At 36.8% G+C, this 27,007-nt stretch overlaps 1 protein-coding gene across 1 annotated transcript in view; it reads left to right on the top strand.

Moving 5' to 3' along the window:
* LOC135702939 (uncharacterized) overlaps window positions 1–27,007 on the top strand; it is a 43,771-nt gene that overhangs the window by 8,092 nt on the left and 8,672 nt on the right. The window contains exons 2-7 of the mRNA XM_065223995.1: window positions 6,656–6,810; window positions 10,861–11,016; window positions 12,971–13,307; window positions 20,433–20,636; window positions 23,198–23,531; window positions 25,982–26,212. Of these exons, the coding sequence (XP_065080067.1) occupies window positions 6,656–6,810; window positions 10,861–11,016; window positions 12,971–13,307; window positions 20,433–20,636; window positions 23,198–23,531; window positions 25,982–26,212 (1,417 nt within the window). The remainder of the gene's footprint in view (window positions 1–6,655; window positions 6,811–10,860; window positions 11,017–12,970; window positions 13,308–20,432; window positions 20,637–23,197; window positions 23,532–25,981; window positions 26,213–27,007) is intronic.

Raw genomic sequence — 27,007 nt, forward strand, 5'->3', positions numbered from 1 at the left:
CTATAGTAAATCTCGCGTCCGTGCTCATTCACAACAGTGTGAGGTGTCAATACTCACTGGGTCATATGTCTTAGACCAGTTCCAGATTAGTTTGCTATTAATATCTTCTGCATCGCAGTTCGCGATAGATTACTAAATATGGGTTCTCTTTTCCGACCATAATAGTGTGAGGGAAAGGGGTGAGTTCTGATCAACAATGGAGGGGGGCCCATCGGTTTTTGTGGGCAAACCGTCCAAAGCCCATTCCTCACAGATCGGAGGCTGCTCACGCGGGCCAACACCATCTTCGTGTAGGTGGAAGTTTCCCCTATCCGATGATGGTGTTGGTTTGCGTGGGTGGCCTTCGCTTTGTGAGTGGGGGGCTTTGGAGCGGTTTGTTTACAGGTGCTGATGGGCCCTTTTCTATTGTTGATCCAGAGTTAAACGTTGCGATATGAGAGCGAATAGAGGCAAATAAAGAGGGAAGACAACACCATGACCCAAATAAGTAACCAATGCATGCGGCTCACACTTAACTTGTTCTATTTCTTTCTTTCTTCCTATCATGTACTAATATTAACTGCCTGAGGACAAATGGGAACACGACCAGAAGATCAATAGGAGAAAAAGAAAATTTGAACAAGAAAAGAAGAATTAAACTTGCACCGGCAAGAGGAAGCAGACAGAAAGGATCATGCCGGTTGGAGACAGCCAATGTATACTGGACGAAGCTTGTATCTAGGAAAAGTCGTATGTGCAGGAAACCGTAAGTAGGATAAGAATCGTAAAAGGTGTGTGCTTGCTTGATAAGATCCTAATTTTACTTTAAATACACGGTAGGAATCGAATATCCATTTATGATTAAGGTTTTGCCCATTTTTCAGTGGGAGTGGCAATACTCATTGATGAGTGATTTATCGTACCCATTTATTAGTAACTGTTAGCAGCTAATGATTAATTGATTTACCTATTTTAGAATTACCTATACTTCACATCAGAACCTCATTTCCTTCAATTACTACTCCGTCGCAGCACACACCTTATATGGATCGCTAACCTTTATTTAGTTTCAGCATTTTCAACATTATAATCAAAAGGTGAGTTTTAAAAGTATAATTACCATGCATATAGATAAGTTAATGTACCAGAACCTGGACGGACACGAGCCTACCCAGGGGAGGACCCGGATACGACCACCCATGTGTGTCTAGAGTATCGCACGAGCTGACGAGTGCAACGGGAAGGACAGTAGGTGTATAGACTAGGGGGTTGGTCCCTAGATAAGCCTTCTTAGCGGAAGGCACAGCCTATGCACTGAACAATTACAATTACAACTTACAAAAAATCGGAACAAACTTCCGGGAATATATAAACTAATGAACGTGCCAGTTATAGTCAGGTTCAGCGGTGCCTAGTTTATAAGGATGATGCCGGTGAGATTTGTCCATATTATTCTTAATGCTGGGTTTTGTGAGCAGTGCATTTGATCGTCGGTTCGGCGTAGCTGGTAGCTCGCTCACGCATGCTAACGCCACCATCAGGTAGGGGAAAATTTTCCCTATCTGATGGTGGTGTTGGCATGCGTGGGCGGGCTACCGGTTGCGCCGGATTGACGATCAAATGTATAGTGGACCCTACACGATTGCTTTTATTGACAATAATCGATACACAATACAATACACAATACGATACACAATAATACGATACACAATAATCAATATACTCTATATTGACGTCAATACATCGGTATTGACAATATTTCTGTATTCACATCATCAATATTATAGTTAATAATTCCCCTTCGCGTCAATATATTGATACGTGTGGGGTTCGCTTTTTGTTTACAAGAGCTGATGCGTCCCTTCGAAAAAGTAATCGAGAAATGTTTTTTTTTCGATGATTCACTGTATCTGCATATCTCTCTACACTGAAACAAATCGACATGTACCGATTCCATTGGATTATCACTTAAAAGCTATGACTGCGATATGGAATGATTTCTATCGTAATTTCACATACTTAGTACTTGATAATACTTTGCTTCGAACGTGGTTAGCGATAGGTAATAAGTATATGAATATTGTCTGATATATTTCATGGTGAAAAACTGTTGATATGTCATGGGTGGGAACAGACATCTATAAACTAATGGAAAATCATATAAGTTTGCACTATGAGAAAATCCAGTAAAATATACCTGTTTTCATGATGAATATTGCTCACTAAAATGTATATCTTATAAGATAATGATGTATATTTTATTGGAGTTGCTTTTAATGATTTTTGACGTTTGTTGATATGTCGCGTGTAAACAGACATGAAGAAACTATTGGACTGTCATTTAACTTTGCAGTATAGGAAAACATGTATATCTCATTGGAATAGCTTCCTTTGATTTTTGAGGTTTAAAGATTGTAAACAGATCCATCCCAATCATTTAATTGTCATATAGATATGCCTTTTAAGAAATCCAACAGCAAACGTTTGTTTTTGCATGTTTTTCTGGGCTGAGTATCGCTCCCAATAAAGTACATCTTACATGATTGTTCTTTATAAATTATTAAAACAATTTTCAACGATGTTATCGTACACTCATTAAAATGATTAGTTGAACTAAATACTACTAACAACAATGATACTGTATTGAATAATCTTTGTTTGTTTCCGGAAAAGAATGTATTGAGATTGAAAAAAAAAAATGATTCTACTGCAATATTTACTTTGCTATGATTCTAATTGTAAGCCTTCTACACGGCTAATTCAGATTCCAGCCCTAGTACTCGAACTTCATGAACCAGTTACATCAACTTATATAATTTAGTCGTTGATTTATTGCACACAGGTGCATTAAGAAAGATTTGAACAAACCACACCACCGAAACGGAACATAAATTTGTCAGTGCTATTTGTCTTCACTCTAGCAAAACAAGCATAACGTTGCACTGCATTCCATGTCGGGAGAGCTGTTCTTACTTCATGCTATTTGAACGAGCTCAATCTTGAAGTCAGCCGTGGCCCAGTGAAATCGAGCGCAGAAACCGAAAGCATCACAGCTCAACAGTCCTTGATCGAATCCCAAATCAGCTACAATAAAAAAAGGCACAACTGTGAAAGCTCCCACTGCCTGATGTTTATTTTTCGATTTATTTTTAGAAATCGATTAAATATATGTGTCAAAAGAAGAAGTAAATTTCATGTGATTTTCACACAAACTTTACTTTGATTGATTTATGACACATATATTATATTGTGGTGAAAAGTGTAGCTTATGCTTATGGGTTTCAAATCTATTTCAGTTAATTATTATAATTTGATCGATTTTCATTTATCATACGACGATCATATAAAAGTTACCAAATTATCAGCATTGTAAATGTATCAGATATTCATATAGAATTTACCTGGCACATTTTCAATCATATAATTTTCAATGGATTATCTTATAGCGCAAATTTATAAGATTTCCACATAACAGGAATATGTCATATTGGTTCAGTGTACTTTCGGATGACAGGTCCGACAGTGCAAGCTTGTTGTCTCTTTCATCCTGCCGTTGTTCTTGGGTAGTAACGAGTGTCACGCTGTTGCATCGAGGCTTTGCTTGTCCTGTTTTACATTACATTGTACTTTCACAGCAGAAGGTTTTGTCTCTTTTGTTTGCAGTTTTTGGAACGTGATAGTCGGATATGTATTGCTGTCTTTCTCTTTTGCGGGTTATGGTCGGTTGATAAAAGAGAGCTGCTGCTTCGATTTTGATTTTTTTCAGTTTTCTGGTATTTTTAGTGATGGAGAGGGGAAGGTTGCCGTGGCAATGTGCTGAAAAATACGAGTGTACTAGGGTGGATGATATACTTGAGTGTTTATAAGATCGATATACAGGTTGATAACACGATAACACATTTTATGAAACTTTTTTGCGACTCAAAGAAGTCATTGGATGAAAATTTCGTTGATAAAGATAAAAATATTGATTACTGTTCATTATAGCATATTACCTTACATTGCGTAAATTATGTTTAATCACTTTAAAAGCGTACTCCAACATAATAATTTTTTTTTCGATTTCAGAGGACTAGTGAAAAATCATAGACAATATATTAAAATTATTATCGTTGATTTTTTTTTTCAGATCTTCGTTGATGATATATAAACCGGTGTATATTAAAGTAATTTACTATTTTTGTAATGGTTAATTACTTTATGTGCCTACAGTACGCACAATAATTCATTTTTAAGAATTTCTTTGCATGGAACACGATTTTTTGTCGTGAAACAGGATCTTGACTCCATATCATAAAAATAAACTTCCTTCAGTTACACTGCTACAGCCAACTCTCCCTTATTCGATATCTCCTGATGGTCCCTTGAATATCTAATTAGGAAGAGTTGACTGTATTTAAATTTTATTGTTATACATGTCATTTAATAAACTATAATTCTGCATCTTTTTATATCGATATGTATATCATGTTTAATCATACATTTATATCATTCATACATTTCAAACTATACAGTATTTAAATTTAAATTGAGGAAGAAATTATCCTCCTCCCGCTATCGTCACGTTTTACGTGATTGGTTGTCACAGAATCTTACAAACCTCACTCAACTCCCTTAGAGCGCGACATAATATATTCATCATCCCATATGGAACTGTTAAGGAACTAATACATATACCTTATAATGAATCAAGGTTGGAGATGAAGTAGCCTATGGCTAAAAATCTCCCTAATAAAGACAAAGAAAAAAAAATCAGGGTTCATATAAACATTTTTGTAGGTAAATTCTTTTATATTTTCAGTTTATATGTATGTTTCGCTACACCATGTTTTCTACAATTTCATATTATTATATTGTATTGCATAGTTGTTATATTTTATTGTATTATTTCAACTATGTCATTCGTTATTTTTCAGCCTTGTACAACCATTTTCAACTTTATTATTTCATAAATAGGACGAAGGTGCAAGACGAAGCATACGTTATTTTTATTTATCCATTATTTCTATATAAGATCATATTATTTGTATATATATATATATTGCAATGCACCAGAGATAATAATTTGGATACCAATGAATAACATGTCAAGTTATTTAATTATTTCATACAGGGTTATCAGTATATATAACCATTGTTGATATATTCAATAGTATCCTTTGTGAATAAAATATTCCATGTCCAAATAACCTCGATTTTTCGATCTATTGATTCATTACATTAGTATATTTTCAAAAAATTCCATTGTACATGAAAAAAGTATGTGTATAAGTCCCAATAAAATATGGATTAATAGAAGTTGAATTGCAATAAATTAAAATCTAGGTTATTTGTATTTTGTATTTTCCTATATATTTTATATACATATTAAATATGACATTATATATATAAATTTATATTCAAAAATTTCTGGGACGGGAGGGAGCATCAGGGCATCATTGAAGTTGTAGCTGGACAATGGAGTGGAGTGCCAACCGGAGTCTGGGAGGAAATGTGTACTGTCATTTTAGATAGTAATATTTCACTCCAACAGTTGCAATGAATTTGACGCGCTCTTCTCAAGCAAACCAGCCCGTTGAAAGCTTAACAAGTATTGCGAATTTTGTTATTCGTTTTGTTGGATCATATTGATGGAAGGAGATTCTCTTATTCCAGCGGGTTTCGCGTAAGTGTCTCTGCTTACGGGCCCGTCCAACCCATTTTTGCCCTTCATACAGCAGTATGTTGAATTCAGAATGATGACGAAATTTGATCTTGCTGTTAAGTGGAGCCGCCCCAACAAACAATTTTAGCTGCAGACTAGCTTATACAGGCAAAAATTAGCTGTACAAGCCAATTTTTGGCTGTATAAGCTAATCTGCAGCTAAAATTGTTAGTTGGGGCATGCAAGGCAAGACCCAAGCTAGGATGGTGGCTACTTACATACATACAACATAATACCGTCTACGAAAGCTCGGTTATCATAACTTTACACTGCATCCAGTGATCGCTAATTTTAAATGTTTAAAAAGAAAGAAAAAAACTTTCATTGATTTTAAATTACTTTCAGTTTATAAGTATTCTTACCATTCATGAGCTCCACAACAGCAACAGTTTCGTCAGAAATAACTTCAATGTTTCCGTCTGCCATTATCTGCAACTAAAGACCAGCTTCTTCGTCTGATGGCTGATTTGTACTCGTAGAATTATTTTCTAAAAAATGGGGGCCATGCAACATAACATAACCGAAGCTACCATGATATAACATGAAATAGTAATCTTTTTGTTGTCAAATGAATCAGCATTTCTATTGATATTACCATATTCAGACGACATTATGGTAAAATGGCGGGAATATGAATTAATCATTTTAATCATGGATGTTGTTAATAATACCATGTTGAGTTTTGAGGGGAGCATAGTAATTTTGACCAAATCACAGTACTGTTGAGAAGATTATCGGTAGATTTTACTATGACCTGGCATGGTATAATTAAACAGTTTTAAACTGTACGTGATACCATACAATTTTTATGAGTGGCCTTAGGTTCGCCTACACCATGGTTGTTACACAGTTGACCGTGCACAAATAATCAGCCAAGTGTAGTGCGCAGCCAAACTCTGGATCATTACTCCTTTAGAATGTTTTCTATCAACTGGATATCAGACTTATATTAGACTTTTCTTTCATTTTCAGTCTCCTGTACCTTTTCAACCATATGTCGGCCAGCGAGGATCCAAAGGAGGGATCGTCGTAGATGGTTACATATTTCAGGTAGACAAAGCAACATCCACCAGCACTTACTACAAATGCGCGAACAGATCCGCTTGCCGTGCCCGATTCGTCGTAAGGTAATTTTTTTCTGTAACCTATCCGACAAACTTCAACAGAATTCATCAGTGTTGGAAGCAGGAGATGGCAGCCCTATTCCACCTCTACACTGAACCAAATCATCCGCCTGTGGCAGAATGAAATCGCATTCAATTGTACTCGAATTCCTGTGTTTCCAATTACCGTATGATAAAACCATTCGGATGATTTTCTGCTCAAAAACGGGTGTATTGCATATGACTAATGAATGAACATAGTTGTAGTTTTAATATGCAGGTCATTCAGAGTATATATGATAAACGAACACACTTAAATTTTTTCGCCGAGATTCCAACAGCCGAGTAGTTATGCAATTTATTTTGCTGAGATTCAGTAAAACAATCAGCTAACAAATAAGATTTTACTGAGATCTCAGCTAACAAACATATATTTTGCAAACATATCAGCAAAAGTAAACGCCGAGGTAATCGGCTGTTGGAGATTTTACCGAGCTAGATTAAGTGTGTAATAAATAGCTTTCAACTCGAAAACAGATAGATGGTCTTTTGATGAAGCTTCATAACTAAAATCATTTGATTTCTACCATCAAGCAGCTCACACTGATCCACATCGCCACAATTGAATGAATCATCATTAACCTGAATTTGTTTTCAAGATTTATATTACCGTTTGACAACACCATTCGGGTTCAGTAAAAAGCACATGAAAAACGTGAAATATTCTCTAAGAAAGTTATTCAAAGTGATTTAATTGTTCAGATGTAAGATTATAATTTGCCATCTGCCTTTGAAATGTATTGATTGAATAATAAATTAAGCAATGAGCATTTAGAACGCCGAATTGGGACATCATACCCGACCGATAGAAAGCGGTTGAAACAGATAAGTATTGCCCAGATATAAAATTATGACATAGATAAAGCTCCGTTTTCCGTATTTCAGTTCTTGTTTACATCGGGCTGTTAAATCACGTCTGTGGAATGTTCGAGGGAAGAACAGTTCTATGAGTTACTATGAACAGAATGCGAAGGACATAATATTATGTATACGTAGAACTTAACGGCAATATCGTTTCTGGTAAGCTATCTTATTATGTTTTCTCTGTAAAGTAAAATGAAAATTAAATTAATAATCCATCATGATCATCATTCTTCATCCGAATTACCTTCACAGATAATTTATAAACAATAATCATAGAAAATTAATATTAGAAGCATCTTGATATCCAATCGAATACCATTTGATTAGTGTATGCTCAAGACCGAAATCGACCCACAATCATCCAATATTGTGGTGAACTTCATTTGAACTGTGTTGATCCTAGAAGCAAATGAATCGAAGGGCTTGGATGAGGCAATAATCATTCGATGCAAGGATGATGTTTTGGTTCAGTGTATTTGATTTACAGCATCCAACATATTTATGTGTCCCATTGACATGCTTATATTGGAATAATCTAGATTGAGCCTTACTGACATCTCGATTTTGACGGCTTCTAAAACATGGCGGCATAGCAGGGAGTGGTTTGACGCATCATATATAAGTGATAACGGTTAAGGGCTATTCATGTATTACGCAATGCTTAACTTGGAGTCTAATTTTACTGGAATGCGTTAAAATAATGTAGTTGATACATATTTAATGTAGATGATACATATTTAACTTCTGAGTAAATTTAATCAAAAGTACTGTTTATAGAGAATAATTACAGAATATGTTTTGGAATGACTCCTCGTTTAGTTTTCTTTAGCAACCTCACCTTGCCGAAGGTGGGAGAGCCTAATATCATGCTGTAGGCTTGCATGGAAGGCCAAGACAGTATCCCGTAGTGATGGTATCACATATTCTTGTCATTATTTTCTTAGTCAAGACGTAGTACGTTTATATAAAGGCACAGGTGATTCCGGCGGGTTTTGCCGCAATTCACTCTTTAGTTGCACGTTACGCGCCAGAAACACCAATGTTGCCTGCTGAACAGTTGACTGAGCATAATCATAAGACATCAGTGGCTTGAGTCATTAATAACTTTTGATGCTTACATTCTATCGAAAAGTGGTCTTCAAAAAAGTTTTAGCTGACAAAATTTCCTACGAGCACAGTTATCTTATTTTAAAGCAAAACGATATGGTGAATTGATAGATGGATATGAATAGAAAAATTGGGGTTCCCATAGTAATTCCCATATAAACTTCAAATGGTTTGTGCCATGTCAGTTCCTTACCAAATGAGTTCAAATTTTGGGAGGTTAATCAGGTCCCGATTTGGAACCGTTTGAGCACTGTGGAGTCTAATGTACATTATATCTCTAATCCAAATACTGTATTGTTACAATTTTACTTATCTTTCATCTTTACACCTAGAAATTATTACCGTATTAGTTAATTTTTTACCGAACTTTCATCTTCAAACTTCAACAGCTGAACGTTCTGTAATCAGTTCGGTAAACGAAATGACTTCCGAACGATCGGTAAATGGATTTTTTGATGAACTCTCAAAACTACTGAACAATAATTCGATATTTATGTACCTAACGATTCTTGAACCTTGTCCGTACGTCCGTATGCAACATGTAACTGTGGTAAATTCTTCCATGATTTACGAATGAGGAACCGAAAATCTTCTTAATAAATTATGATCAAATAAATTGGTGACATTTTGTAATTTTTATTAATGATTGAGAATAATTCGCAAAAATAGAACGATTAGGGGTATAATACGGCGTGGCAACTTTATATATCGTTCAATTGTTACTGGATGATTATCACCCATATTTTTGTTTTAGTTCAAACCGTATTTTCCATACAAATTTTTTTTTTTTGTATGGGTAATACGGTTCGAATGAAAACGAGAATATGGGTGTATACCTGCCATTTGATGAAGAAACGATGGATTACATTCATACCATTTTCAATGTAATATTGCTGAAAATGTGCGAACATCAGTGTTCACATCTTTCATACATTTTACCATACCTTTATCAACACACAGGCATGAAAATCATTTACATTCATTTGCCTCTAACTTTTGTCATTAACAGAATTCCGTAGAATGATGTTTGAAGCTTTTGTAGGTTTTGATATTAGCTTATGCATAATGAGTGAACAGAACCCACCATTGTTTTTCAATGAATGTACATTACATTCACTGAAAAACAATAACAAGTTCTGTCCGCTCTAGTTCGTCATGCTTAAGAGATACAGATTTGAGTTTTTTACAAGAGTTGTAGTTTATATATATATATAGCTTATATTAAATATATTATATTAAAAAGTTCATACATAATTTTACGGAATTCTGTTGATGAAAAAAAATAGAGACAAGTGAATGTAAATGAATGCACGAAATTAATGTAAATGATTTGCCATGCCTGGTAACACACGGCGAATTAGAACAACTCAAATTTGAGTTTAGTTTACTCATAAATTACATAAAGTGCAAGTATGCAGGGATGAGTTAATTTGATTTTCCAGGTTTATCCAGGAAATACTTCCCGAATGTGAGAAAAGTAGAGATTGGTACTACTCCTAGAATGAGTAAAGTTTTCGTCAATTTTCCTCATTTTCCGGCAGATTTTTGAGGTTTTGCACAGGAAACCATGAGGCAAATTAACTCATACCTGCACTTTTGCCGATTATGAGTGAACTAAACTCAAATTTGAGTTGTTCTCATTCGCAGTGCAGACCAAGTACAGCCTAATCAAAGAAAAAGGTACCAACAAACTTCAAAAAACATCGTTTTTTCATCAAAAACCCTTACATTTGTTGCTTTCGAAATTAAATCGTTAATAGCCCCACGGAACGAGGAGTTTGTTTTTAATTAATGTTTTTTTGACTTTTCGTTAGTTCGGGGGCTACAAGGTGTTTCAGAATGATGAAAATATGTTGTTAATCTTTTTTGTATCTTAACCCGTCTTCCATTACTATATGCTTACAATCGCTTCAAAGTATAATCGCTATGGTTTTCTAGCTTGCTCGTTCCATTTCATTGTCTATCAACTTGTACTTTTGTACATCTCACTTCAATGTGACCAAACTGCTTTAGTCTGCTTATAACAATAATTTTCATTTTAAGGGCTGCGATTGGTGTGTACACGAATAGGGACCATTCGCACCCAAACCATGGACTACAAATTGCTAAATCGGAGCTTAAGCACGCACTGAAGGAAGCAAGCTGTACAAGCTTTGAAAGTTACAGAGCAGTATTCGACAGTGTCTGCAACAGGCCAGAGTAAGTTATATTGTACAATGTATTTTTTTGTAAACAATTAAAACGGGTCAACGAATATAATGGTTCAAAAAAAAATTCGATCTCTTGGAGTAAAAATGGAGAATTCCCTACGAATTCGCAAATCGGTTTATTTTTGTATTTTTTTTATTTGGTTGAAAATTTGCAGAAACGTTCCTTATGACCGACTATGCCATTTTGCATCTTCATATCGCCAATTTGAATCCAGCCTTATTTTTGAAAAGGGCCTATAGTAAAATATCAAGCCTATCTTCAGAAAATTTTTACAACATTTTTTTGACGTAGAACTACGTCTTTGTCGACTATACTGGGGTGCAAGTCAAAAAATATGTGTGGTGAAGGAGTGTTAGGTTTTGAACGCTTGTAACTTTGTCATTTATAGATGAAATTAAAATCCAAATACGCCAATCGATAGGATTATTACATTACGAACCTGTTGAAATAAATATTTTTCCAATTTTTCTGTAATTAAACTTTTGAAAATGTACAAATGATAATTTTATCACTGATTTCGTGAAATAAGCCTTTTTCCCAAACCCAGTCATCATAAACGAATACCACTTGGTTGCACATCATTCTGCTTGAAACTGAAAAGATATAAATCAGCGCTGCTCTCATGCCACTGCTCATTACCGCTTCGGACGGCGTGGCACTCGGTCCTACATCAAGTAGGACTAGGTTAGCGGCTAAAGGTGGATCACGGCGTATCCACCACAATGAGGAATGAGACTTGAAAAAACGTGCATGTAAACCCCCCCCCCCCCCCCCGCTTTACAACCCCCTCCCCCTTAACAATAACCCGAAAAAGACATGAACTATGTATGACGATCATTTTTTTCGAGAAATAAATTTTAAGCAAAACCCCAATTAATTTTTTACATGCAGAGCCAACATTTTCAAAAAAAATATTGCCTAATAGGAGACATACACTCGATGAATTACCAACAACTGACTGTAAAACATATCTGGTACCTCTATATATGCAATTATATTAACATACAAAGTCCATCCTTTATTACATATTCTGCACAAAAGAAACTTTTTGCTCCGCCCCATTCATAAAAAAAACTGCGGGAAATCCTATCAGGTTCTGAACCTGAAAAGATATAAAACAGCGCTGCTGTCATGCTTTTGCTCATTGTCGCTTCGGACGGCGTGGCACTTGGTCCTAGCAGCAGTAAGCAGGTCTAAATCAGCGGCTTAAGGTGGATCACGACGTTACCACAATGAGGAAAAGCAATGCATGTACCCCCTCCTCCCTTCATAACAATCCCTAGCCCCCCCCCCTCAACAACCTCTCCTCCCCCACCATCAACCTCCTGGGGTGAGAGGTAATCACACTTACCACTATACTACCTGCGCCGCTATCGGCAAGCTTGGTTTCACCAAATTTGGCAAAACCAGCTACATAAAATAATAATAACAATAGTGTTCATTTGATATCATTGGAAAACATAGTTCATTTGTTATGTATTGAATAATATTGTATAATTCAATAGTTAAAATGAGTACACAACAACAGCTATTGCTAACATGATTAATAATCAAAAGGCTATATTTTATAATTAAGCATTAATCGATTTCACTCAATTTAAAACGCATGGCCTTTTTGCCCCATAGGGGTTGGCACTACCCCATTGCAGTTTCAAAAAAAGATGTAATATGACATTTTGAAAGAATCATAAACATCTATTGACGAGATTTAATTTGCATTACATTGCTGATGTATGAAGACAATAATATGAACTTGCAATACGGTGTAGAAATTCCTATAAACTATTTGGCATATATAGAACGTACAATTGTTAAAGTGGCACACTAAATACATCGAACAAACAATACTATCCTGCTTTGCTTAGGGTAACCCTAATTCATTGATTAATCTATATCTTCAAAAAGTATTGTTACTTTATTATTAAATTCTCTTTACTTACAGGCACCGTAATGCAGCTCCAAACTTAGTCTATAGTGCAGTCCAAGGGTCCATGCGGAACGCCAGAAGTCAATGCTTCCCAAGGACACCGAAATCTGCCAGCGATTTTCACTACCTGATGATGACGGAAAAAGCGGCTGGCTTGCGAACTATCTACGGCGAAACGTTTTACTACGGCTGTGTGGGAGAAGGCAAAATCACGCTCTTTTTTGTAGTGCCTGCCACTATTAACGCGTTGCGAGAGGCTCAATCGACGGTATTGTTTTTTGATGGCACTTACAAGACGAGGCCGTCAATGTTCTGCCAACTTTTTATGGCATACGCGGAAATTGGCGGCAAGGTATGTTTCGCCATATTTCAAGCTATTTTGCATTTCTGTATTTGTGAAGAATACGCATTCGCGATGATTTCAATGCACTTCACAAGACAGGTACTATCAATGAGGTACAGAGAGAGGTGAAGCAGATCGTGAAATATGGTTGCATTAGTAAACCAAAAAATCAACGTAAACGCAAGTAGTGACGTCACTAATTGCTTGTATCGTACACGGGTTTTACTCACACAACTTAACCGATTGCTTCACCTTGGTAATACAGCTCATTGAGGTACCATCACCGCTAGGTAGGGCATCAAAATATCTCAAAACATGACAAAAAATGACAAACGATCAACGAGCCAAATGATATGGCATTAATTTACTAGCTGACCCATCTTGCGCCACCTTACCCAACAAACACACACATTATGTCTTCCTGTGCTAGTTAAAAATGTACAGCTCTTAGGCCTGCCTTTGCAGAAGATTAAAACCCAACATCATGGGCGTAGCCATGATTAAAATTAGGGGGGTTCAAGAAAACATTATACATAGAATTTGGTCAGACCCCGATTAGCTGAACGCTATTAGACCGGACGGATCACTAAGTCAATCATTATTTTATCGAATCTGAATTTTCCGAAACAGAAAGTGAGAATTAAATTTAAAAAAAAATGTGATACTGTTTTAATTTATTTTTATACTCTTCTTGATTTCATTTTGATCGAGTTAACGACTAACAGAACAAAAATGAGAACTAAAAAACGGACAAGACACGACGGAATGCTCAAAGCAATTCCAATGGTAATATTCTGTTTGATGATTGTTCTGCAGGTTATTACACTATTCAATATCCAAACAGCCCAACTTGCTTTTCTTCAGCAAGAAATCCCTCAACTATTGATTTGGTCTTCACTGATTTATGTCAACTTTGTAGCCAATTGGTTACCCATACTGACTTCGGTCCTGATCACCTTCCAGTAACTTTTGAAATATCTCATGAAATAATTTCTAATCCCAACAGCTCTACTTTCAATTACTATAGAGCTGATTGGGAGCAATATCGAACATTTATGGAATATAACTTTGATCCAAATATTCCTTTGCAAACCAAAGATGATGTTAATTATGCTCTTGAATCTCTGACTACTTCTATAGTTGAAGCAAGAGCTGCCTCAGTACCAAAATGCGAGGTTAAATTCGATTCAATTATAATAGACGATGATCTTCAGCTCTTGATCCGTCTTAAAAATGTCCGTAGGAGGCAATATCAAAGAACTCGCGATCCTGCCATGAAATTTATCTGGCGGGATTTGCAAAAACAAATTAAAAAGCGATTCTCTGCCCTGAGGAACAAAACTTTTGAAAATACTATTTCCAAATTAGACCCGAGTTCCAAACCCTTTTGGAAACTCACTAATATTTTGAAAATAACCCCAAAAACCTATTCCAGCGCTTCAAGAAGGTGGTAAAATGTTGATTACAAATTACAAATTCGGAAAAAGCTCAGAAACTTACTAAGCAGTTCGAGAGTTCCCATAATTTCAGTTTGGTTCTTACTAGTCCTATTGAGAATCAGGTTGCTCTGGGAAAATATTTTTGATGATTCCTGGGTGACTGATTTGGACGAATTAAGATCTATAACTAAAAAATTTCAAAATATGAAAGCTTCAGGTGATGATGGAATTTTTTATATCCTCATCAAAAAACTCCCAGAGAGTACCTTGTCTTTCTTGGTAAAATTCTTTAACAGATATTTCCAATTAGCATACTTTCCTGATAAATGGAAAAATGCAAAACTTGTTCCAATTTTGAAGCCGGATAAAAATCCAGCTGAAGCTTCTAGCTACCGTCCAATAAGTTTGCTTTCTTTAATAAGTACTTGAACTTTTTGAAAAGATAATTTTGATGATGCTTCACATCAATACGAACTCAATTTTTGAAGATGAGCAGTTTGGATTTCGCCATGGGCATTCAACTACTTACGAGTTACCAATTTAATTCGTTCAAACAAATCTGAAGGCTGCTCTACTGGAGTTGCTCTTCTAGACATAGAAAAAGCATTCTACAGTGTTTGGCATGAAGGTTTGATTGCCAAATTGAAAAAGTTTAATTTTCCACTCTATATTATGAAATTAGTTCAAAATTATTTAACTGACAGGACTCTGCAGGTAAATTACCAAAATTCCAAATCGGAACGACTACCTGTTAGAGCAGGAGTTCCTCAGGGTAGCATTCTTGGGCCTATATTTTATAACATTTTCACTTCGGACATCCCTGATTTGCCTCAGGGTTGCCACAAATCTTTTTTCGCCGATGACGCAGGCATTTCCGCAACAAATATATAAAATGTTTGTATCCTCTTATAAACAGGAAATCCAAACTATGCCTGAAGAATAAACTTCTAATATTTAAACAAGTTTTTAGACCGGCCATGCTTTACGCTGTGCCAATATGGTCTAGTTGTTGCACTACCAGGAAAAAAGCACTTCAAAGGATTCAGAACAAAGTTCTGAAAATGATTTTGAAGTTGCCTCCCTGGTACAGTACTACCGAAGTACATAGAATTTCGAATGTTGAGACTTTAGAACAAATGCCCAACAAAATAATTAATAATTTCAGGCAAAAATCGTTGCAATCCTCAATTGCTGTGTAAATGAATGGGTAGAACAGCAAACCTGTTCGATGTTGCTACACCCGAGCATCCTTCACCGGGGTTCTACATTATTACATTATTAACTTTTTCTTATATGACGCTTTTCAAAAATCAAAATATCCACTTGATTCTTCGAGTCACAAATTGTAATCAATCAGTGTGTGGGTTTGCTAAAATGGATTGTTTATCGATTCGAAAAATATTGAATTAACCAGCGTATCTGTCACCATGTGACATGATTAAATAAATAATAATAAAGAGGAACTAATATCCCTTCATTAAATATCATAGTTATGCAGAAAAGTTTACCAACGAGCTTTATATAATGTGTACTTTCTCAAAAGTTTTACCTAACATCGTTGTTGAAACTTGTAAAAACATTCACAAACTCCTCTCGGGAACAGTGTTCGGAAAAACTCAAAAACTCAAACGTCATGCATAAGTTTATGCACCGATGAGCTTTCAGGTTCAAACATTCATTTCTTTACATGTCGGTGCTATTAATTGTTTTTACTATTGTTTGTGCCTCAGATGCAGGTTATAAAACTAACACAAGATATATGAGCATGCTATCAATTGACGTTTGAATGGTTGTTATGAGTTTAAAGCTGGAATGATTGTTCTGCGTTGTGAGATCGAAGTAGGCAGCGCTGCGAAAATGACGTGTTTTGTTTTGCTGCGTCGTTTTCGTTCTTGTGAAAATGTGGAAAATTTACAATTTCAGTGTTAAAAAGTGTTAATTGAATGTACAGAAGTTGTGTTGAAAAGTGCATAAGTGAAAATCATCAAATCCTTCCCTTTCCATTGCATGAGGTGCCCTCCGTTCCGAATAAAGCGCAGCAACGTTCAGCTAAGTTTATTTGCCTTTTAGTTCCTCTTTCCTCTATAACAGCACTTCCCAGCGTGCGGCCTGCGGCCCGGAAATATTCAAAGATGCAGCCATTTAAAAAATACAAGATTAGGAAGATTGGACAGGACTTATCCCTCTAAATTGAGACGATCATTTAAATTACTAAATACCCGTCAATCTTTTATCTAGAGGCTATTTGAGCTACGGTCTAACTCCCGGGTCCAAGCTTCTTGCGTTCATAAGAACTTATTTCATACATAATGCCACTGCCAGACAGTGGGAGTTAGATTGTAAACAAACACACGTGGCATGGCAGCCGTTTGAAATGTCATTGACCAATTCAAACGGGGAAATATTCCGCCAGAATTAAGGAGCGAGCTTTTCCATGATTTCTTGGATTCTCAGGACTATCCCGCACGGCCAATGAGATCAACTGAAATTTGAGTTCAGTTTGCTCATAATCGCAAAGGGTGCAGAAACTCAGCGATGAGTAAATGTGCCTCATGTTTTCCGTTGGAAAAACTAAAAAAAAAAAAAAAATGGCAAAGTTTTTCTTAGTCTATGAAGACTGAGAGAATCCAATCTTTACTTTTCTCATATTCGGGAATTTTTTTTTTTGCTGGAAATCCTGCAAAAACATGAGCAAATTTATTCATCGCTGAGTTCCTGAACTATTTCCGATTTATGAGTAAACTGCACAACCGTTTAAGCAAACTCAAAATTCGCTTCTTCTCGTATACAGGTAGATTTTATACATAATACCACTGCCAGACCACTGCCAGACACGAGTGTGATTGTAGATACATACAGTACATACAATAAATGAACGAATGAAAAATTGCATCAGTCAAATGTGTCAAAATTAGTCTGTTTTTTTTTTATAAAATCTTTATTCTAATCCTAACATATAAACATGTCTTACAAGCTAAGCTATTCTAAACTAATTACAGGCATTTATTTCTAAGAAGAATTTGAAGCTAGGCAAGGAGATCATATGTCATTCTGTTTCCAAAATATATTGACTAAACTGAACAAATTTTCATAGAATCAAAATTTTGTCATCCCTGCTAAACTCTTCTAAGGTTGGAGCTATCAAACTGGAAAAGGTTAAGAAGCGCATTAAACAAGGATCAAATCTGTTTAGTAAATGTCTAATAAAATAGTTCCATGACTGATTGACCGAAAAACGTTTACAAAATATATGCTCAAGATCTTCGAGGAATCCGCATGATAAGCAATTAGGGTTGTCAGCAATACCTATGCGATACAAATGAGCTCTGTGATCAATTTTCCTATTATAAAGTAAATTAGGAATAGATTTTTCATTTGAGTTCAGGTTCTTTAAGTTAATATTATTCCAGACACGTGGCCAATTGTTTTGTTCTTTAGTTTCAATAGTTGGTCTAGGCAATGATCCAATTTTATCAGAATATAGTTTTGTCATAGAAAAAGGTTGTGTTAGATCATGTTCGTAAAACAAATTCATGAAAGAAGGATACATATGTGGTAATATAGTAACAGGTTTCCTAATGACTACTGACTACTGATATTAGGCAGAATATAATTTTTCAACAAACACGTGTCGGTCGAATTAGGATTTATCCCAGGCTACTATTCTAGAAAAACGTAATTGATAGATATTGGGCGGAACGCGTCGGAATGTTTAGAAAAATAGGGCGCACGCTTGATCCGGTTTAAGATACATTGTTGACTGCTTTCGGGAACATGATTTCATTTTAATAACTTGTTTACTTGTTTAACCAGGGCTTAAGCAATCGTCACGTCGGACATAGCTTGTTATGATAGCCTGAACAATGCGTAAAGAGCAAACCGCGAAACATTGAACGTCGCGTGAAAGTGGAACTTAATGAAGGCCTAAGTACTTTTAGTTTTCGGATTAGAAAAATCATCGGTTGCAGGACAGTGTTACCGATTTATATTGGATAATCCAAAGCTATGTTGATCATTATAACATTAAATTTTGAATAACAAATGATAAGACAATCTTATTCGAATGTCGTAATAATACCTCTGACCAAGGAAAAATGATTTATATAGTTTTCATAAAAGTTGACGATACAAATACTAATGAGGAAAGGAATTCCGCATTTCCTTTTCCCAAGTCCTTTTCCTCTCCTTCCCTTCCCTTCTTCTCTTTTCAGAAAGCGAGTAATGGCGCTATAACCATATGCCATATAGGGCTAGGACAAGAGTTAGTGCTCAGGTCCCAACCGCTAGAAGAAAATGGTAGCGAGCAAGGGCGCTATAACCTAGGCGAATACAGTATTCCCTCCGTATAGGTTACGTCCGCACACCGCTCTCTGTTGTCCTTCGACTGAGGTCGGCTGGATCGATTGAGGGATGGCAGTGGGTGGGCGGTGCCGTCCACGCTTGTACGGAGGGAGGACTGTACGCTCGAACACAAGGGGTAAATACCTGTGTTCCATCCCAGGAGATCGGATAACCAAGGAGTGTACATTAACTTTCTTAGCTCTGTCACTCCCAACGATTTATATAGCCTATTTTCAAATCCTGCATACGGAGCGGTTGGTACGGTATGTCCCCGCTCTTTGATTACCTGTGGATTAAATGTTAACCACTGTCTATACTTATTAAGTAGACATGGTAAACATTCACTTCCACAAAAATTAACTAAACGCTACACAGTAGGCCTGGCCGCTTTATTGTTTGTTTCACATCCTTGATGTGCAGCAGGCATTAATAATGACAAGAAAAATGATAGATGTATCATTTTCCAGGATTCTTTCAAGTACTGGCTGTGTATGTGTAGACTAGACTAGACTAGACTAGAATGATTGTTCTGCGTTGTGAGTATGAGTGCGTGAATATGCATGAGAATCTCAAGCGTGAATTTTGTGTGTCGCATTCTCACGCGAGTTTATTCTCGCAAGGAGGCTCAATGAATGAGATTTGAGAATGATTTTCCGAACACTGCTCGGGAGTCGATAAACATTCGTGATACCGGACAGTGCATGATATTCCAAGTGAAAATTGGTTATAGCAATGTTATGGTCAGGTAAAGAAAATACTTTGTATAAAAAAAACGATGTATGGAAAATCGAAGCGTGAACTATATTGTTAATGATGTATATTTGGTACCTCTTTAAATACTTTTTATTACTGTTAGTACTTTTTAAATACTTTGGATTACTTTAATGCCTCTATAATACTTACGTATTATTTTTAAATACCGTGAACTCTTACAGTATTTTGAATACAACGCACTCAATACAGTGTTCTGCGTTCCCCTCGGTGCGGGTGGATGCATACTAAAATATGGTAAGAACATTATGTTGCATAATTATTTCATTATATTTCATATTACTTCATACTAAATGCTATAATATTAGGCTTGGGATGGCTCATTAAGGCATCATCAATTCTATAAATTAACTAATTAATGACAGCATGCCTGTGTGTGGTCTGAAATGTTGGAAGTAATGGTACGGAATGCTTTATACTTATTTTTAAATAGAAAAAGAGTTTGATTGGTCCGATATAGGCATATTAAGCATACGTAATACGTAAAAATATTATAACATATTAATAACTACATTGCGTAACTCTACGTCAACCATGCGCTGATTGTTGCACACAACCTCAAACTTTTATTTTATTTTTATAGGTCTTTCCGTTGGCGTTCATGCCATCGGAGATTGCGTCCCCGAGCGTCGAGCAATACGTAGAAATTTTAAAAAAACTTCTCACTGTTATTCCGCCGGTAACAGTGACCGGAACTTGCAGCGATTTTGAAAAATCGCTAATCAATGCTTGCCGGGCGGTTTTCAAAAATGCGACGCACCAGGGATGCCTATTCCATTTTAAGCAGGTATTTATACGGTTTGCTATGTACATTAGAGTGACCCAAATGAGTTAAATCCTGGAATTCCAAATCATACCACCTTGTGTAGAGGACCAGGAAATAATAGTCAAAATGTATGGGAGATTGAGGCACCTTTACATTTTCGACTCTTGGGAGCGCTTTAGGTGTTGAATTTTATTAATTTAAACTTTCAAGAACCTTTGGAGTATAGGGAACAACTTTGCTGAAGAATTAACCCCGAAAAGTTATTAGCGTTTGAACTCAACATCACGCGCTTTACTTTTGGTGAGGGTTTAACGCGTTATTTACGGTTTCCATTGCCAACAGGGATAGGAATAGCAATGTTTGGATGAGTATAACTTTTTTGTTTCGTCATGGAATTGGCTGAAAATTTCACATAAAGTAGAACAATCTGCGTAATTATGGAAAACATTCGTCAGGTGGTTCTGGTTTTATTTCCGGGCATCTGGGGAGGGAGCAGATGTATCAATCGTGTAGAACAAAAACAGACTTCGATAGATGGTACTGATTATTATGTTTTTTGACGTAGGATTACGTCTTTCGGCAACATATTGGGGGTGCAATTTCAAAAAACCAAAATCGGCCGCGTTACGAAAAGTGGTCAGGTTTTGAACGCATATTTCTCAAAACCATTCATGACAAATATGTCATGCAATATGTCGTTCGATGGAGACATTATTCAGTTATTTTTTTGGAGTATAGTACAAAAAGTGAAAATAGTTAAACAATTACGTAATTTACGAACAAAATAGGAATATTTAGCGAACCAATCAGAAGAGCGGACGGATGGGATGAATCTATATTCTCTCGCACGGACATCGCTTTCCAGCTGGTGCGCAAATTTGCCTTCCACAGCGCTTTCTGGCAAGACGGTCGATCTGATTGGAGCTCGGTGAAAACTAATTACGCAAGAATAGTGGATGAGTAAGAGCAGCCAAAATGTTCGTCTAGAAAAGGGTCTGCCAATTCGCTTCCACCATCAGACTCTTTGCTCGACTGTTGAGCTGTTCAGTTCGTTTTCTTTTTCGCTCGAGTTCTAGTTTCGATTCGGTTTGTGCTGTCGCGTTGCGCCGTGGAAGCGTCGCCACCTTCGCGCGTTCTGGCAAGTTTACTGCAACTTGCCAACACAAAACAAATGGTGCGTAAACGGCGTTCGACAATGTCTGGCATGATGGTCTAGTGTACAAGCTGCATAGATACAACTTCCCGATCTTCCTTGTTAAAATCATCAAAAACTACTTGTCGGGCAGATCATTCCAGGTCTTCTTGAACAATTCTCCTTCTGATACGTTCAACGCTGATGCTGGGGTTCCCCAGGGTAGCCTCCTTGGTCCTATCCTCTTTAACATCTTCACGTCAGATGTTCCGGGTGGTGGTATTTTGTCAATGTTTGCGGATGACACTGCCATCATCTATAAGGGTCGAGTGATCCGTGCTCTGACAAGAAAACTCCAATCAGGCCTGGATGTTCTGTCCGACTATTTTAAAAGCTGGAAGATTTGTATCAATGCAGCTAAAACAGTAACCATCCTGTTTCCACACTCCAATTCACCCCGGCTTGTTCCGCCTGGTAACTCAAAAGTCCACCTTGATAACACTCCCATTGAATGGTCGAGTGAAGTCGTCTCCCTTGGTCTCACCCTTGACAGCAAGTTGCTATTCCGGTCCCATGTGGACAAAACATCCACCAAGTGCAACATCTTGATTAGGTCGCTCTACCCACTTATCAACAGGAAGTCCACCCTTTCCCTTAAAAACAAGCTTGCCGTCCACAAGCAAATCATTCTCCCCACCATTGAGTACGGAACGCCAATCTGGGAGAGTTGTGCCATAGAGGTAACTCTAAGAACACTGGGTCCCGAAGAAAATCATTATTATTTTTGGCTCACTCAGTACCAGAACAACGGTCCCAAGCAGTCCCAAGCTATTTCACTCACCCCTGCATGTTCTGCATGAATCCACACACCCCTGATGTTATCTGTCAAACTTTCATAGCGAATCAAAACAAACATAGTGTAGTAATAGAATTTCAACTAGAATAGGGTACGTTAATCGTTTGCTTGGGACCAATAGGCTACTAAAGTGGTGAGCCAATTTAAAATCGTTAGTTTCGTATTGATTGTTGGTACTAGTGTATAATAAATTAGATCTGTTTCGTAGTTTGTAAGGTAGACAGCAAATAATGTCTCTAGGTTAAGTTAGATGTAGGAAATTCAATTTTTCTTCTAGGAACAAATTATACTTTTATGATATTAGATAGTTTTAGTATCTAACACTATGCCTGTTCGCAATGAAAACCGTACATAGCGCGATAGGCTCGCACCTCGCTCTCACCAAAAGTAAGGCGTTCCCCATAAACCAAAGGTTGAAAATTAAGAAAATTTAACGCCTACAGCGCTCCCTACAGTCGCACCGCCATAAATTTTGACGAATTTGATTTTCAGGATTATTTCTATATAACGGTGCAAAGGTTTACAAAGTTATGGACAACAGATTCATTTATCTTCTCGTTATCGAGTATCCTTTTAATAAATTATCAATTATAGGCGGTCAGGCGGTACATAATAAATAAAATGGGGGTACAGCAAAGTAATGCGGACTACGCAGAGTACCGCATTGCAATGCAGCTCCCCCATTTGCCTGCGGATAAGATAGCCGAAGGCGTTCAAATCGCTATCCGCCATATTAAAGGCAAAACACGCGATCGAGAAGCAGCAGAGTCGTTCGAAAATTACCTCCGCATGCAGTGGCTCCGGAACATAAACCCGCACGTGTATTCAACATATCACGTGGAACACACGTCCAATAATGCAGCAGAATCTTATCATTCCAAAATGCTTCGCGAAATTGGAGTGTCACCAGCTGCGTGGATTTTTGTTGGTTTGTATACTTTTATAAAAAGGGCATATCAGTGCTAACATTTGAAAACGGCGCAAAAGCCATTTGTAAACAAATGGTTTGTGGGCCCTTTACTCGCTACCCGAAGAACTCCCACGCAAACCAACAGCATCGTCAGGAAGGGGAAAATTTCCCCTACCCGATGTTGCTGTTGTGTCGCTTGGGTGTACTTCAAGTAGTGAGTAAAGGGCCCACAAACCATTTGTTTACAAATGGCTTTTGTGCCGTTTTCAAATGTTAGCACACATCTTTTGTAAACAAACCGTTCTAAAGCCCTTTCCTCACCAAGCGAACTGCGGCCACGCAAACCAACAGAAGAAAGTTTCCCCTATACGATCATGGTTTTCGTTTGCGTAGGCGGCCTTCGTTTGGGTTGGAGAGAGGGCCATAAAACGGATTGTTTACCAATGTTGTAAGGCCCTTTTCTATTCTCCAGTACTTATTCCTTGGCGCAATATGTCGTGCGATATTTTTTGCCACACTCCATATTGGGATAATCTGAGTTATCGATTATAGTGGTTCAAAATATTAATTTTGCTCCACCAAGCTCAATTGATTCCAAATCCGGTCCAAATAATTCCCTCAAAATTTGGGAATTACTATGGGAAAAGTGAACTTTATGTTCTCCTCGTCCTAACATTTTGCCATAATAGTTTACCGGCATGTTTGCCATCTGTACCTATAGGAAAACTTCTCAGCTACAACTTTGCTCAAAACCACTTTTTGATTCAATGTCCTAATAGTTAGTTATTAATTAATTAGATAGATGATGTTCTTCTGATATGCTCCATCAACTACTCAGCAGGCAACATTGCCAAAAAAAACTCCAGGCAACTTTCAACAATTAATACGAAACTAACGATTTTAAATTTGCTCATGACTTGACGAGTCCATTGGTCCCAAGTACATTCATAAGCGTATCCCATTCTCGTACTAGAATCTGTGTTTGTTTTGATTCGCCTTATAAATTTGATATAGTTTAATGAGGGATTCGTGGATTTTCTTAAGTTCCAAGGGGTGCTTCAATAAGCTTGGGATCGAAAGTCTGGTACACTAATACCAGGGGGTTCTGAAGAAACATGATCAATTTGTTGGAACAGGAAGTGGTAGACCTTCGGTTGAAAGCTAATTGAAGCACCCCTCAGAACATAGGAAAATCCACGAATCGCTCATCAAACTTTGTCAAATTGATAAGGTGAATCAAATTTTTGTTGACAGACTCTAGTACGAGAATGGGGTACGCTTATAGACATACTTGTGACTAGTGTTTCCTACCCGGGACATCCCGTGATACTTTTCGGTGAAAATTACGGATAATTTCCCAGAATATTTAAAAAATACTTCTAAGGAAACCGTTTGTAGAAAATTTCCTGATGAATATAAAGATCTTCTAAGGCAAATCGTAAACACATTCCGGAAGAAGTCGAAGAAATTTAGCGAGGGCAGTTAGAACAAATTTCTGGGGGAAGTCAGGAAGAATTCTAGGGAAAATTAGAAGACATTTTCATGCTAAGTCAAAAATAAGTATCAAAGAAATCTGAACAAACCTTCGGAAATGACTAGAAAACTTCTGGGTAGATAAAAACGATTGAATAAAAACTTCCAATGAAAACAAGTTTGATGAACGTGCCAGCAAAAGTCAACCGAAGCTATTGTAGCAGCCAGAAGGACTTCTTGAAGAAGCTTCTGATGAAAACAGATGAAAAGATATTGTAAAGTTGAAAATAAAACTTTTTGGAGAACACGGAAATATTTTCAGGGTTAGGTCAAAAGAAACTCCCGAGAGTAGTCGTAAAAAGTGCGAGGCAGTTTGAAAAGAAAATTTCCTATAGAAGCAACAATATTTAAATGAAGTGGTTGAACTATTCCATATTTAGAAAATCACGCTAAAGAAGTTGAAATTGAATATTTAATAATAATTGCCATGAATTCAACTCAATACTTTATTAGTTCCTGAACTAAAATATTTCCCGTTTACCGGGAATTCCCGGGATGAGCCATCAACTGTTTCCCTTTCCAAAAAAGTCCGTAAAACTTGGAGCCAATGGGCTAGTCAAGTACTGAGCCAATTTAAAATCGTAAGTTTCGTATTGACTGTTGCTACTATTCATAGATGCAGTGTTGCCCTAAAAACAGTTCACTGATAATATCAGATGGAAAAATTTCCCAGAAATAATTATTTTTATATATTTTTCGTCAACCGACGTAGACTAGTACAAATATATATATATATATATGTATAGTCGAAACAAAGGAAAATAGCAAGCTTACCCGTAAATCATTAAAAAGATCACCATAGTAATTATCATATAAACTACAACTATTAGTGGAATATGAGATCGTAACCAAATGAGCTCGAATTGAACTTGGTGGTGCAAAATCGATATTATAATTGTAGTTATGAAATACTTTTTACTAATGTTCGTTTGCAGAAAAAATCATTGCGATGGCGAAAACGGTAAGCTATGAGATCGGTCGTGTGCAGAGTCTGCCGTACCGACGAGAACAGAGCGACCGGCAGAAACTGGTATTGAAGTGCACCCATATGTACGACAGTGATGGTGACATTCTTAAATTTCTTATTTCTTTAAATACAAGCACTAAGAATTTTGAGTTTGGTTGCATACCAGTAGTGGAAAACGAGGCATTGGAAGCACTAGAAGGTACACATTTGTTTAATTATCTACTTTGAAAATCAATTAGTACTTTAGCAGGTATTATTACACCGATAAACCGACACCGGCCGGTCACAACTTTTGAAAACTATCCACCTCCCCCCCCAACTGCTACTTCATTTATGCATGTTCCCTAAGCGATTATTGAGAAATTGGGCAACAGTGGAAATCAGTGCTGTGTCTCAACATTTATGTTACTATTTTAATATGCAGGTAGGGCTTCATCAGAATGCTATAAAAAGCACTTAAAAAAAACGTGGACATTTATGCACCTATTTCGTAATTGATCGTGAATATCTCGCGATCAGAACAACGCTTGAAATCCATCTATTCAATTCACGGTACATCTTTTATCTACCGATTGAATTAAAAAATATTTAATTTTTTTTTTTTAAAGATTTCGTGCGTTTTGTAATCGCACATCCATTATTTTGCATAAGAAAACGGGGTGTTTCTGTTGTGGAAAAAAGGGATTTCCTTATCACAGATTACAGATTTCTGTACCAAGCGCTGAAATTATCAGACGGTACCTCTATTTATGCTTTTAGATTAGCTATGTAAGTCCATCCTACTTGGAAAATTATGCTATAGAACGGTTTATAAATTCCCGGATTTTTTGCTGATGGGGGCGAGGCATAGCAAGCCGTTTGATTGCATAATTCTCCAAGTAGGAGGGACTTGCAATGCTAATCTCTTAGCATAAATAGAGGTACCGTCAAGTTTTTTTTTTCTTTTTTTTTTTTTAACGTGCTGATCGTTTGTTGCTAGACCGTCTAGCAGTGT

Source organism: Ochlerotatus camptorhynchus, unplaced genomic scaffold (genome assembly GCF_037179485.1).
Source record: "Ochlerotatus camptorhynchus isolate MF236.1 unplaced genomic scaffold, CSIRO-AGI_Acam_v1.1 ptg000203l, whole genome shotgun sequence".
Taxonomy (NCBI): Eukaryota; Metazoa; Arthropoda; class Insecta; order Diptera; family Culicidae; genus Ochlerotatus; species Ochlerotatus camptorhynchus.